The 14,511-nt window shown below is 46.5% G+C and overlaps 1 protein-coding gene across 4 annotated transcripts in view; it reads left to right on the top strand.

Annotated features, from left to right (window-relative positions):
• Positions 1-7,323: 7,323 nt before the first annotated feature.
• DRC11 (dynein regulatory complex subunit 11) overlaps positions 7,324-14,511 on the top strand; it is a 129,787-nt gene continuing 122,599 nt past the window's right edge. For all 4 annotated transcript variants that reach the window (XM_081262129.1, XM_081262130.1, XM_081262128.1 and 1 more), the window contains exon 1: positions 7,324-7,767. In XM_081262129.1, coding sequence (XP_081118255.1) covers positions 7,757-7,767 — 11 coding nt within the window. In that variant the 5' untranslated portion in view covers positions 7,324-7,756. The remainder of the gene's footprint in view (positions 7,768-14,511) is intronic.

The raw sequence follows: 14,511 nt of genomic DNA, 5'->3' as shown, positions 1-14,511 counted from the left end.
AGGACGCCAAAAGTGCAAAATCATAAGAGATCCACACCTAGACACATTATAATGAAGATGCCCAACATACAGAATAAGGAGAGAATTTTAAAAGCTACAAGAGAAAGAAAGCAGATTACATTTAGGGGCAAACCAATCAGGATAACAGCTGATCTCTCAACACAGACTCTGAAAGCTAGAAGATCCTGGAATAACATTTTTCAAACACTGAAAGAAAATGGGCTCCAACCAAGAATCGTGTATCCGGCGAAATTAAGCTTCAGGATGGAAGATGAAATTAAAACCTTTCACGATAAACAAAAGTTAAAAGAATTCGCAGCTAGAAAACCATCTCTTCAAAAAATCCTTAGCAAAACATTACAGGAAGAGGAAACTGAAAATAACATTGAAAACCATCAGTGGGAGATAGGACAGTAAAGGGGGGAAAGTAATCAAAGAGGAAAACTAATCAGGTTTAATAACATAAATAAACAAATATGACTGGAGGAACAAACCAAATCTCAATAATAACCCTAAATGTTAATGGCTTAAACTCACCAATTAAGAGACACAGGCTAGTCGAATGGATCACAAAACAAGATCCAACAATATGTTGCCTACAGGAGACGCATTTGATAGGAAAAGATATACATAGACTGAAGGTGAAAGGCTGGGAAAAATCATTCCACTCATATGGACTGCGGAAACAAGCAGGAGTGTCCATACTCATATCAAACAAAATAGATTTCAAGCCAAAGTTAATCAAAAAGGATAAAGAGGGACACTGCATACTGCTCAAGGGAACCATACACCAACAAGACATAACAATCATAAATATATATGCCCCAAACAATGGTGCAGCTACGTTCATCAAGCAAACTCTTCTCAAGTACAAGAGTCTAATAGACCACCATACAATAATCATGGGAGACTTCAACACACCTCTCTCACCACTGGACAGATCTTCCAAACAAAAGTTAAATAAGGAAACTATAGAACTCAACAACACAATTAACAACCTAGACTCAATTGACATATATAGAATATACCACCCAACATCAAGTAGTTACACTTTTTTCTCAGCAGCACATGGATCCTTCACAAAAATAGATCATATATTATGTCACAGGACAACTCTTAGACAATATAAAGGAGTAGAAATAATACCATGCATCTTATCTGATCATAATGGAATGAAACTGAAAATCAACGATAAAAGAAGGAAGGAAAAATCATGCATCACGTGGAGAATGAACAATAGGTTACTGAATGATCAATGGGTCATAGAAGACATCAAGGAGGAAATTAAAAAATTCTTAGAGATAAATGAAAACACTGACACAACATATCGGAATCTATGGGACACATTGAAAGCAGTTTTAAGAGGAAAATTCATTGCTTGGAGCGCATTCCTTAAAAAAAGAAAAAACCAACAAATAAACGATCTCATATATCATCTCAAAATCCTAGAAAAAGAAGAGCAAAATAACAGCAAAAGAAGTAGAAGGCAAGAAATAATTAAAATCAGAGCTGAAATTAATGAAATCGAAACAAAAGAAACAATTGAAAAAATTGACAAAACCAAAAGTTGGTTCTTTGAAAAAATAAATAAAATTGACAGACCCTTAGCCATGCTAACGAAGAGAAGAAGAGAGAGAACCCAAATTACTAGCATACGAGATGAAAAAGGCAATATCACAACAGACACTTCAGAAATACAGAAGATAATCAGAAATTACTTTGAATCCTTATACTCCAATAAAATAGAAGATAGTGAAGGCATCGATAAATTTCTTAAGTCATATGATCTGCCCAGATTGAGTCAGGAAGATATAGACAGCCTAAACAGACCAATAACAATAGAGGAAATAGAAGAAACCATCAAAAGACTACCAACTAAGAAAAGCCCAGGACCGGACGGGTATACAGCAGAGTTTTACAAAACCTTTAAAGAGGAACTAACACCAATACTTTTCAAGCTATTTCAGGAAATAGAAAAAGAGGGAGAACTTCCAAAGACATTCTACGAGGCCAACATCACCCTGATACCTAAACCAGACAGAGACACTTCAAAGAAAGAAAACTACAGACCAATATCTCTAATGAACCTAGATGCAAAAATCCTCAATAAAATTCTGGCGAATCGGATTCAAAAACATATCAAAAAAATTATACACCATGATCAAGTAGGATTCATCCCTGGGATGCAAGGCTGGTTCAATATACGGAAATCAATAAATGTTATTCACCACATCAATAGACTTAAAAATAAGAACCATATGATCATCTCGATAGATGCAGAAAAGGCATTCGACAAAGTACAGCATCCCTTTATGTTCAAAACTCTAGAAAAATTAGGGATAACAGGATCATACCTCAACATTGTTAAAGCAATCTATGATAAGCCACAGGCCAGCATCATTCTGAATGGAGAAAAATTGAAGGCATTCCCTCTAAGATCTGGTACAAGACAGGGATGCCCTCTCTCACCACTTCTGTTCAACATAGTCCTCAAAACACTGGCCAGAGCAATTAGACAGACAAAAGAAATTAAAGGCATAAAAATAGGAAAAGAAGAACTTAAATTATCACTATTTGCAGACGATATGATTCTATACCTAACAGACCCAAAAGGGTCTACAAAGAAACTATTAGAGTTAATAAATGAATTCAGCAAAGTGGCGGGATATAAAATCAACACGCATAAATCAAATGCATTCCTGTATATCAGCGACAAATCCTCTGAAACGGAAATGAGGACAACTACTCCATTCACAATATCCCCCCCAAAAATAAAATACCTGGGAATCAACCTAACAAAAGAGGTGAAAGACCTATACAATGAAAACTACAGAACCCTAAAAAGAGACATAGAAGAAGACCTCAGAAGATGGAAAAATATACCCTGTTCATGGATAGGCAGAACTAACATCATCAAAATGGCGATATTACCAAAAGTTCTCTATAAGTTCAATGCTATCCCAATCAAAATCCCAACAGCATTTCTTGTAGAAATAGATAAAATAATCAGGAAATTCATATGGAATAATAAAAGACCCAGAATAGCAAAAACAATGCTAAGCAGGAAGTGTGAATCAGGCGGTATAGCGATACCAGACTTCAAACTATACTACAGAGCAATAGTAACAAAAACAGCATGGTACTGGTACCAAAACAGGCGAGTGGACCAATGGTACAGAATAGAAGACACAGTAACCAATCCGCAAAACTACAACTATCTTATATTTGATAAAGGGGCTAAAAGCATGCAATGGAGGAAGGATAGCATCTTCAACAAATGGTGCTGGGAAAACTGGAAATCCATTTGCATCAAAATGAAACTGAATCCCTTTTTCTCGCCATGCACAAAAGTTAACTCAAAATGGATCAAGGAGCTCGATATTAAATCAGAGACACGGCGTCTGATAGAAGAAAAAGTCGGCTATGATCTACATACTGTGGGGTCAGGCTCCAAATTCCTCAATAGGACACCCTTAGCGCAAGAGTTAACAACCAGAATCAACAAATGGGACTTACTCAAACTAAAAAGTTTTCTCTCAACAAAAGAAACAATAAGAGAGATAAACAGGGAACCTACATCCTGGGAACAAATCTTTACCCCACACACTTCAGATAGAGCCCTAATATCCAGAGTATACAAAGAACTCAAAAAATTAGATAATAAGATAACAAATAACCCAATCAACAAATGGGCCAAGGACCTGAACAGACACTTCTCAGAGGAGGACATACAATCAATCAACAAGTACATGGAAAAATGCTCAACATCGCTAGCAGTCAGAGAAATGCAAATCAAAACCACCCTAAGATACCATCTCACTCCAGTAAGATTGGCAGCCATTAAGAAGTCCAACAACAACAAGTGCTGGCGAGGATGCGGGGAAATGGGTACACTTGTTCATTGTTGGTGGGACTGCAAAATGGTGCGGCCAATTTGGAAAGCAGTTTGGAGATTTCTTGGAAAGCTGGGAATGGAACCACCATTTGACCCAGCTATTCCCCTTCTCGGTCTATTCCCTAAAGACCTAACAAGAGCATGCTACAGGGACACTGCTATATCGATGTTCATAGCAGCACAATTCACGATAGCAAGATTGTGGAACCAACCTAGAAGCCCTTCAATAGATGAATGGATTAAAAAAATGTGGCATTTATACACAATGGAGTATTATTCTGCAATAAGAAATGACAAAATCATAGAATTTGGAGGGAAATGGATGGCATTAGAGCAGATTATGCTAAGTGAAGCTAGCCAATCCTTAAAAAACAAATGTCAAATGTCTTCTTTGATATAAGGGGAGTAACCAAGGACAGGGTAGAGAGGAAGAGCTGGAGAAGAAGATTAACATTAAACAGGGATGATAGGCAAGAGGGAAAGTGAGAGTTAAGGGAAATTGCATGGAATTGGAAGGTGAGCCTCAGGGTTATACACAATTACATATAAGAGGAAAGGAGGAGTAGGAGAAAAATTATATAAGTGGAAGAAACGATTTATAGTAGAGGGGATGGAGAGAGAGAAGGGGAGGGGAGGGGAGGGGAGGGGGGACAGTGGAGAATGGGATAGACAGCAGAATACATCAGTCACTAGAAAGGCAATTTGTAAATCAATGGAAATGTAACTGATGTGACACAGCAATCTGTATACGGGGTAAAAATGGGAGTTCATAACCCACTTGAATCAATCTGTGAAATATGGTATATTAAGAACTATGTAATGTTTTGAACAACCAACAATAAAATAATTAAAAAAAAAAAGTCAATTAAGAAAAAAAAAAAGACTGCTCCTGTGTACAAGGAACAGCGGTGCTGTTTTGCCCTGGATCCCAGTGTGAATCAGAGTTCAGAACCCGTGGACTTTCTAGAGAGCCAGGCCTTCTCTCCTGTCGCCCTTGTATGGGCAGAGGAGGGAAGGAGGTGGGGAGGTCCTGGCAGGTGAGCCACAGGAGTGGGTCAGACACCTTCTGAGGCTCCATCTGCCAGGCCTTGGATCCCCAAGGGGACATGCTGACCACAAAGCCTGCGCTGCATGACCATCCCCGCTGCACTCCCTGAGGGCGGGTTCTCTCCTACCAGAGTGGACTCCCTCTGTTTCACAGTGGTGCCTGTTGTTTTCCACAGCGGGGTGTCCACAAATACGTGCTGAAATGATTTCCTTCCATCAAGCAGACTGGAGGCTAATTTCCCCAGAGGCCTGCAGCCCCATGGCTGCATGAATTATTAACTACTGAGGACAAAGTAGCCCCTCTGCTGTGCCACTCACCCGGGTAGCAGTGGGTTCTCCTAAAGGATAAGCGGTTTGAGGACTATCGTTTGGGGAACATTTGTCTCACAGAAATGCTTTTAAGCAAGCATTAAGGTAGGTGCCCCAACCAACTTCATTAGGGAAAGTAGGAGGGTGTGACCTCCGAGGCCAGACCATCTGAAAAGCCAGGTCCATGAGCAACTGGAGTACAGCCACGGACAGACAGACGCCGACCCCCTCTGAGTGTCGATTTCCACCTTGGGTAAAATATTACCCCACTCATGAAGGCCATGAGAAGGCTGAGAGAATGGAAATGTGCCAAGTCCCACGTGTCCCTGGCACAGAGGAAACAGCAGAGTTCACAGGAGAGACGCAGAGAGGACAGCACTCCAGAGAGAGACGCAGCGGGAGCAGCTTGGAACGCCACTCGTCTCATATCAAGTGCTCCGCTGGTCTTTTTAACATGGCCTGTGCCTTTTAGCTGTCTGGATTTGTCACCAAGCAATTTGTCTGCCATAGAGCTCACAGGTCGTGGTGCCTACTGGTCCTGCCTTCTGTGCAGGCTGAGTCCTGATTGGGTTTGCAGCTTCCTCTCTCTCTCTCTGTGCAGGTAACTCCCAGCTGATCTGTTCTCTGTCTTGAGGTGTTGCTATGGAGAAACGTAATGCCTAGAGCTGCTACAGGCATGTACACCCAGGAAGGGAGTCATTCAACGTGTTGAGTGTGACAGCACCAAAAGATGGAGAGACCACCAGAGGCTGATCCTCGGGGACATCAACGAGCCACTGAGATCATCAGCCCTGTTCTGGAGACTAGGGAGATTGTGCACCCCCTTATTGGCTAAGCTACTGGACATTGGGCTTCATGGGTTTGCATTCATTAGCATACCAACCTTCGCACCTGTGCTGTCCTTCCTGAGGGCTTTCGTATTGGGGGTTAATAAGTTGAGTGGAAAAACGTTGGATCACACTTTACTCTAGAACTTTGTACCTTCGCTTCCTTTCTATCTAGCATGGGAAGCTACCGTGGAGGACACTGAAGCTGCCCACTCTCTCCCACCTAGTCTCCTTGCTGTCAATAATGGATCCAGGATATCTCTTCCAGTTGGTAGTTCTACACCAGGTTTTCCTGGAACATAGTGAGAATTTTTGATCTGCAGATTCAATTCTTTTATTTCAGAAATGTTTCCTTATATCCCTGGGGGGAAAAAAATCTCAAGTTGAAGTCTCTTTTTCAGGAACACCAACTAACCCTTTCATAATTACTTAAATGTCTTCATCTTTCTACTCTATATTCACTGTAATTTAGTCAAGCCCAAAGTCAGGAATTCAACTAAGTTATGATTAGTCTATTTCTTGGTTCCTCTAACTTATTTTCTGTATTGAAATATTTCTTCTTTTTGTTTGATTTCCTTAGGCATGTAATCTTTTCCTTCTCATTCTGTTGTTTTCTACTCTCTCGTTTTATTAAATTGATTAAATTGATCTCGTGTTATTATTCTAAAACATGGAACACATGTAAAAAATTTTATCTATTTGGTTCTTCACCTGTCTCACCAAGCTATAAATCCTTTTTTTATTCCATTTTTATTAAAGTCTTAGATTCAGATAGTGAATATGCTGCTTCTTTCTATCTTATTCTATGTAACATGGGTTGCTCTTGGCAGATCTTTTATTTGTTCAAATATAATGTGAACAATTTCTCTTGGGCTTCCTTTCTGAGTGCCTTGAGCAGCGGGGATGTTGCAGTTTCTGTTTTTGCAGGACCTGAAAGTAGCGATGGCTGGAGAGGTCCTGCGGCCCAGGTTCATGGTCATTTTTATGCAATGACCTCCCCAGGCTCTTTCCCCTGCATTAGCTCCGGACACGTTCCTGGAACCGCAGACTCTAACTGCGGTCAGAGTCGTCACTAACGATGGCAAGGAGAGCGCTCATGGCGACTCACTAATAACTAGCATCCAGGGCCCTCAGTCGTGGTCACTGAGGGCAGCGTCTGCACCCGGCCCAGAAGAGATGCCCAGTGAGTGAGCAAGGAACGGCGGCCACGCCCGCATCAGGGACGGAATGCCGACGGTCAGAGCCGGCGGGACCTGAGCCCGGGCCGCGGAGCCCGGCGGGATGGAAACGGGCGACCCGGAAGGCGGCGCGGCCCAGACCTGCGCGGTGGCCGCTCCGCGGAGCATCCCGCCCGCGTTCTCCTGAGGTCCAGCGCGGTTGCCGCGGAGACCGCCCGGCCAGGGACTGCGCAGGCGCAGCGTCCCGTTGCTAGGACAGCCTCGAGCCGCGGAGCCGCCAGGGAAGTTCGGAGCCTTAGGCGCCCTCCCGGGAGCCTGCCAGCCCCGCTCGGTGCCTGCTGTGGCCACAGCTCCCGCCGGCGCCCTTCCCTGCCTGTAGTGAGGGGCTGTCCCGCTCCCACCCTCCCCAGCACCGCGACCTGCGGGCCCCCCGCAGTGGCCAGCCTCCAAAGGCAAAGGAAGAGTTCCCGGTGGGCCCAGGAAAGGGGAAGTAGCCAGCCATGTCGAACGCGTAAGTGTGGGTGCCCCAGCCCCAGCCCCGGGGCACTTCTCCAAGCCAGGAGAGGCCTGCCTAGCTCCTTTCCTGTCTTCTCCCCTCGGTCTCCTCTTTCCGCTCTTCTCCACTGCCTTCCCTCTTTTCCCTTTGTAACAGATTCAAATTCAGATGTGCCTGAGACTGGAGGATCAGCTTCTTGTGGACAGGGAGTGTGGTACCTTTAGATCCCCCCACCCAAAGAGGAGCTCCACCAGGTCCTCACTCATGCCCCAGGTGCTCTTGAGGTCGAGGAACCTCTATTGGTAATCCACAGTAATAAATGGGCCCTTGTGTGAATGCCCAGGTCCCGAAGCCTCAATCAAGAAAGATCTTGAGGAGCTCCCTTCCTTGGCTTTCCACGGTCCCTGGTGGAGGTGCTGAGAGGCCGTCCCTAGCATGTGCCGCGGGCACAGCCCTGCCCTAGTTTCCTTGTTTGGAAACAAGTCATTTCAAACATGGATTGCGGACCCGGGACCACTGCTCAAAGTCCCTGAAGTACAGCAGCTGTCCTCACCCCCACAGCCACTCTGCAGTGTTGGCTGTTAGGGTTCCATTCGCAGTAGCTTAGGTGCAGAGGCGAGTAGCTCATGCAGCAGGTGGAAGGTGTGGCCCGGAAGCCGCAGTCCAGCCACAGTCTTGCTGTGACAGCTCTCTCTTCTAGGCCAGGAAACTGGAGCAGAGGGCTACAGGATCGCCAGGGTTTGGGGATGGGGGAGATCAGGAGTTTGGCCTGGAACCTGTTGAGTGCAGTTGAATACTCAGGCTGCCTGGTGGAAACAGCAGTCTTCGCCCCCCTGACTTCAAAGGCTGTAGCACTTCTAGGCCTCATGGCCACATCGGAAACCACCACACTTGTACAAAATGATGAGTCCCACAGATGAGTGCTGCCTACCCTTTGCCAAGTGCATGTAAAGTCTCAGGAGCACTGTCACATGTCTTGTGCTGTCCCACAGTGACCCTCTGAGCAGGTGTCGTTATCCAGGTTTGCCACTCAAGGAGGTGTGAGCACAGGATGAGAGGTGGCAGCCTGGTGTGGATGCCCTCGTGGTAGAGTCTCTTGAATCCCAGAGCACTCTCTGTCAGTACACGGGATTGAGCCCAGGGCACTGTACCACTGGGCCACGTCCCAGCACTTTTTATTTGCTGAATTGCTGGGACTGGCCTCGAACTTGTGTTCCTACAGCCTCAGGCTCCCTAGTGGCTGAGATTACAAGTTTGTACCACAGCGACTGGTTTCTATTTTAAACCTTTAGCATTTTCACCTTGAGAAATCACCTTGCCAAGACCAGGAAAATACACACATGCGTCCACACAAACACTTGTGCCTGAATGCTTATGGCAGCCCTGTTTTTAGCGGCCTGTGTGGCTGAGTAGAGAACCCTGTGGGGTCGCACACAGTGGAGAATTGCTTGGCAGTAAAAAGGCATGAAATTCTGGTTCGTGCTACAGCATGGCACGTGGGTGAACTTTGAAAGCTGTGTTGTGAAAGGAGCCAGTCACAAGGGCCACCTGTCACATGGCCCTGCGCACAGCATCCCACTCTGGTGGATCCACTTTGTTTTCAGCCTTGCCGCGGAGTGGAAGTGATTGGCGTCCAGCATGAGCCATGCTTCTCATTTTAAATTTGAGCCTTTCCCAGGCTGGCGATATGAGGTTCACATCTCTCAAGGGTGCTGGGTAGCACCTGGAGCGTGGCTCCTGTCAGCCCTGCCACCAGAAGGGGATAGTCAACCCTCTAGCAAGCTCTGCTGCAGAGCTAGCGTGGGCGGTAGATTTAGGGTATTAAATGCACTTTCTACTGACAGCACGTTCAGCTTATGAAGGTTTTTTTTAAAAACATCTGGACATGAAATGTCAAGAAACGGCAGGTAGAAGTGAGATTTAAGGTGGCCAAGGGCTGGGAGGAGTGGGGCCTAGGCAGGGAGGGCTGCATGGCATGGCTGTCTTTTGGGGTGATGGCAACATCCTGGAGTTAGGAGGTGTGGTGTTTGCCCAACACTTGGTGCAGACCATAAACCCCTGAACCGTGCACTTGAGAAGGCATTCGATGGCATGTGGATGACATCTCAGTGATGCTCTGCTACAAAGCATCTTGTCACGTCCCTGTGCCTCATGACCTTCCCAGAGCTGCAGTGCAGTGAGCTCCTGCTGGGTCCTGGAGGCCCCACAGGCTGTTGTGACTGAGGCATGGTGGCCAGGCCCCTGGCACTTTGGTGAGTGATGGGGTGGCCCCCCAACACCATGTGGAGAAGAGTCACATGGAGGGGTCTGGACAGGAAGACAGAAGCCATAGTCAATCCCTGGAGAACCAGGCTTGGTGGAGGAGATGGAGGCCTCTCAGAGCTAAGGAACACATGAAGGTGCCCGGTCCCTTCAGACAAGGGGCCCCCAAAAGGCAGCAGGCAAGGAAGAAGAAGGCTCAGCCCAAATGGCAGGACCCGGGAGGCCCAGCCACCAGACGCCTTTGGCCAGAACTCCCAGTTAGGGCCAGCCCTGCAGTGGCCTGGGGAACTTCCTGCTGCCTGACCCCTGGGCAAGCACCTGCATGAGTGCCCTTAGCTGCAGCAGGGCTCCAGGCCGGGCCTGCCCACAGCAGCTGCAGCCCTGGGTCCCTGGGAAAGCAGCAGTCCCCTGAGCCCTTGCTCTTTGTGGGGTTCAAGCCTCCCTCCTGCACCCTCCTGGTGGCGGCTCCCTTACTGTGTTGGTGAGTTAAACGTTGTGACGTTGATAAGACACCTTTTATCTTTCCCTGTCTGTCCCACCTGGTGTGTAAGACTCATGACTAGATTTACTTAGTGTTCAGTGTGTCGTTACTAGATTCCTGGCAAATCCATAAGCCGGTCTCGAGACCTGCTGTCTTCATATCTTATCTCCTCAGGCAGGACCTGATACCACCTTCTGCTTATTCTGATCTTCTCCATTCTAGAATGTTGATTCATGAGGCCTTATGTGGTTCCCACCATGGTGATTCTTAAAAAGTTAATGGTCTTTATTGGTACTGTGAATAGGATTTCTTTATCATTTTCTTCTCCACATTTAGATTGCATAGGTTTTGTCTAAGTCTTTCAATGCTGCGGTGCTAATTGACTATTTTTTTTTGTTACTGACTTCCTTGGATTTTAATTCATTTACAAATGGTGGTGTTAAACATCTTTTATAGTTGAGTCCTTGTATAATTCCTTTAAAAAAATTATTCCTCAATTTTGAGGAGCATCCCCCGCATTGCTCTGGAGGAGATCTCGTTGGTCCATTCTAGCACTGTGGTCACCCTGCTCCTGGGCCTGTGAGGGAGCTTCTCACTCACGTGTGGACTGTGAGTCGAACGTCATTGACAATTGGTGGGAATACGCCACCAATTACCAATTATCGTTCTGCTGAGGAGCTGGGGCCCCCAGCATGGGCTGCGGGCACCCTGGGCTCTTGGCCTTGGTCGGAGAAGTGAGGCTTCTGGGGTGGTGCTGTGCTCTGTTTGCTAAGTGGGGCTTCAGAGCTGAGTTCCAGATGAGATCAGCCTGTGCTTTACCTCGTGTTGTCCCAAACCCTGTTTAGTTCAGAAAATGAATAGAGCACTCTTTTGGTTCTATGCTACAGTGCAGGGTCCTTCAATGCATGTGGCCCATGTGCCCTCTGAGGTCAGTGACCAAAGCAGGTGGCTGTCCCTTCCAGATTCTGCGAGTCTGGGCATTGGCAAGCCAAGACCATACTCCACTTCTCACACCCCCAGGACTCTGAGTCCTCCAGGTGGAGTTGGATGAGTTGCTGGGCATTGTGTGCAAAGCCTGCGGTCATCTTTGAGGTGATGGCTTTGCCTCCTCCTGCCCTCTCCTGTCTGCTTGTCTTCTTGAGAGTGGCAAGCAGAGGCCAGCATATCCGGGGGACTTAGACAGCTGTAAGCCTTGCCTTGTTGTTACTGTCCTTTTGAGGACCGTTTTTGCCGTTGGCCAGTAACATAATTATTAACCACTGATTATGCAAGGAGTGAAATGTCCCACCCTAAAGAAATCCTAACTTTCCCATAATAATGGTCCCTTTTATAGTAAAGCCATCTGGCAGAATGCCCTTTCACTATCAACATCTTCTAAACATTGCTGAGATTTGAGAAATCTTATGCTTGAACACACTGGAGGTGGCACACCAGGGGCAGCATCCAGCATCCTAACAGTGGGGTGCTGGGGAGGGTGGGAGAGTGGGGTGCTAGGGGAGGGGGAAAGAGTTTTGTTGTTTTGAATCTCTTGATCTTTGTTCTCCTGTGGTGGCCACCACACCTGTCCTCCATATCTGATGACCCTCATTTGCTTCCTTCCTAATGAATTGAGAGTGGAAAGTTTGGTGGTCAGAGCGGAGGATCTGGAGTCAACTGCCAAGGTACAAATCCTATGTTCAGATTCATGATTTGGGGCAATAATTTCTCCGTGCCTCCGTTTCCTCATCTGCATGCTGGAGTGATAATTTACCTGCCTCACAGGGACATTGTGAGAATGACATGAGTTCTTGTATGTAAAGCATGCAGAACAGAGGCTCACAGTACAAAAACTTAAGTCACCGTCATTGTCACCTGAACCTTGAAACACTTTTCACATCAAGGTGCACTTTAAACTTTTGGCCAAGAAGATGAAAAAACCCAACGTGATCAATGCTTCAACAAGCAATTCCTGCAACATTTCTCACTTGCAGGGAAGTCTGGAGCACTTTGGAAGGACAGCAGGTGGTGGGCCTGGGCAGGGGGAGCAGAGGTAGGGCACAGCAATGAGCCACCGAGGGCTGGGAACCAGGTGACTGGACGGTGTGTCTACCTGCACTGTTGCCTCCGGGGTCAGTAAAGGGTTGACAAGGTTGTGAGCTCAGGGGTCAAGGGGAATGTAGAGAGCCTGGAGAGGTACCAGGAGATGCCAGGGAAGGGCAGGCAGGAAGGGAGAGTCAGAGGAGGTGGACCTGGGCACACCTGGGGCCAGGAACCAGCAGCTCTTCAGCAAGGGGGAGCCCTGGTCTTCTGAGGGGGCTGAGAATAGGGGAGTGGTTGTGATTCACTTGCCCTGCGTTTGCCTTTGTTGTTACTGTCCTTTTGAGGACCGTTTTTGCCGTTGGCCAGTAACATAATTATTAACCACTGATTAGGCAAGGAGTGAAATGTCCCACCCTGAATGGGAGCCGGTGGATAACCTGTGGAGAGTCTGGAGGCCAGGCGCAGGGCAGCATGGAAGAGCATCCAGACAGGCAGGCAGGAGGACGAGCATCGTCAGCCCTCTTGGTCCACTCCCCAGCCAGGGGAGGGGCCGCCCTCTCCACTGAGCTCGGGAACACCTCACAGACAGCCATTCCCCTCATCCCAAGGAAACCAGGGATAGGCCTGTCACCCCGTCCCATGGGGAAGTCCCTTCCCATGGACCTCTAGTCCAACTTTGTCTTGTTCTTGGATATAAAAGAGCCAGAACCCACCCCAACCTGGACCCTCATTCATCTCTACCATGACTGTGTTGGTCAGGGTGCCACAGGACAAGCACCTTGAGTGGGTCTGGTAAGTGGCCAGACAAGGGTGTGGACAGAGTCTGGGGAAACCAGCAGGTAGCAACAGGAGGAGGGAGGCCCTCTGCTACCTGCCAGGGAGGCAGTGGGACTGTGCACACCTCACTGTCCTCCCCACCTCTCAACCCCAGCATGAGGCAAGAGGGCCTGGCTGGAGCAGGCCAGCAGCCCAGGCCTCGCTGCACTCCACTGTGCTTCAGACGATTGTGGATGTTGCCTTGAGCTCTCGTCCACTCACCAGTTTCCACTTCTGTGTGACATACACAGCCACTGGTGACCATGCCACAATTCATTTATCTGCCCTTTTGGTGAGGGGCATTGAGTTATCTCTGTTTGTGCTATGACACCACTTGTATTCAACATAGTTCTTGAAACTCTAGCCAGAGCAATCAGACAAGAATAGGAAATTAAAGGTAATAGATAGGGAAAGAAGTCAAATTATACGTCTGCTGATGACATGATTCTATATGTAGGAGACCCAAAACTCCCCTGAAGACTTCTAGAGCTGCTAAATTCATCAAAGTAGTAGGATACAAAAATCAACCTACAAAAGTCAATAACTTTCTTATATTCAATAATGAATCTGCCGAGAAAGAAATCAGGAAAACTGTTCAGTTCACAGGGACCTCAAAAAAAAAAATGAAATACTTGGGAATAAATCTAACCAAGGAGGTAAAAGACCTCTTTCATGAAAGTCATAGAGCACTGAAAAAAGAAATTAAAGAAGACCTTAGAAGATGGAAAGACTTCTTATGCATGTGGATAGGCAGAATTATCAAAATGGCCATGTTATCAAAAGCCATCAAAATACCAATGATATAATTCATAGAATTAGATTTCAAAAAGTCCTAAATTTATTCGGAAGAATAAAAGACCCAGTGTAGCCAAAGCAATTCTGAGCAAGAAGGGCCATGCTGAAGGCATCACCATCCCTGATCTCAAATTCTACTGCAGAGTCTAGTAATAAAAACAGCATGGAATGAGCACCAAAACCAACAAGGAGACCAGGGGAATAGAATAGGAGACACAGAGACTAAGCCTCACAGATAGTTTCCTAATACACAACAAAGATTCCAAAAACCTGTTGTACAAAAGATAGCCTGTTAAACAGTCGGTGCTGGGGAAACTGGATATCCACATGTAGAAGAGTGAGACAAGAGCCCTATGTCTCATCACTACAGAAGTCAACTCAAGGTG

The sequence above is a fragment of the Spermophilus citellus genome (assembly GCF_964194105.1).
Source record: "Spermophilus citellus genome assembly, chromosome: 11".
NCBI lineage: Eukaryota > Metazoa > Chordata > Mammalia > Rodentia > Sciuridae > Spermophilus > Spermophilus citellus.
Note: the sequence above shows the minus strand (reverse complement) of the source record. Positions and strands in the feature narration are given on the sequence as shown.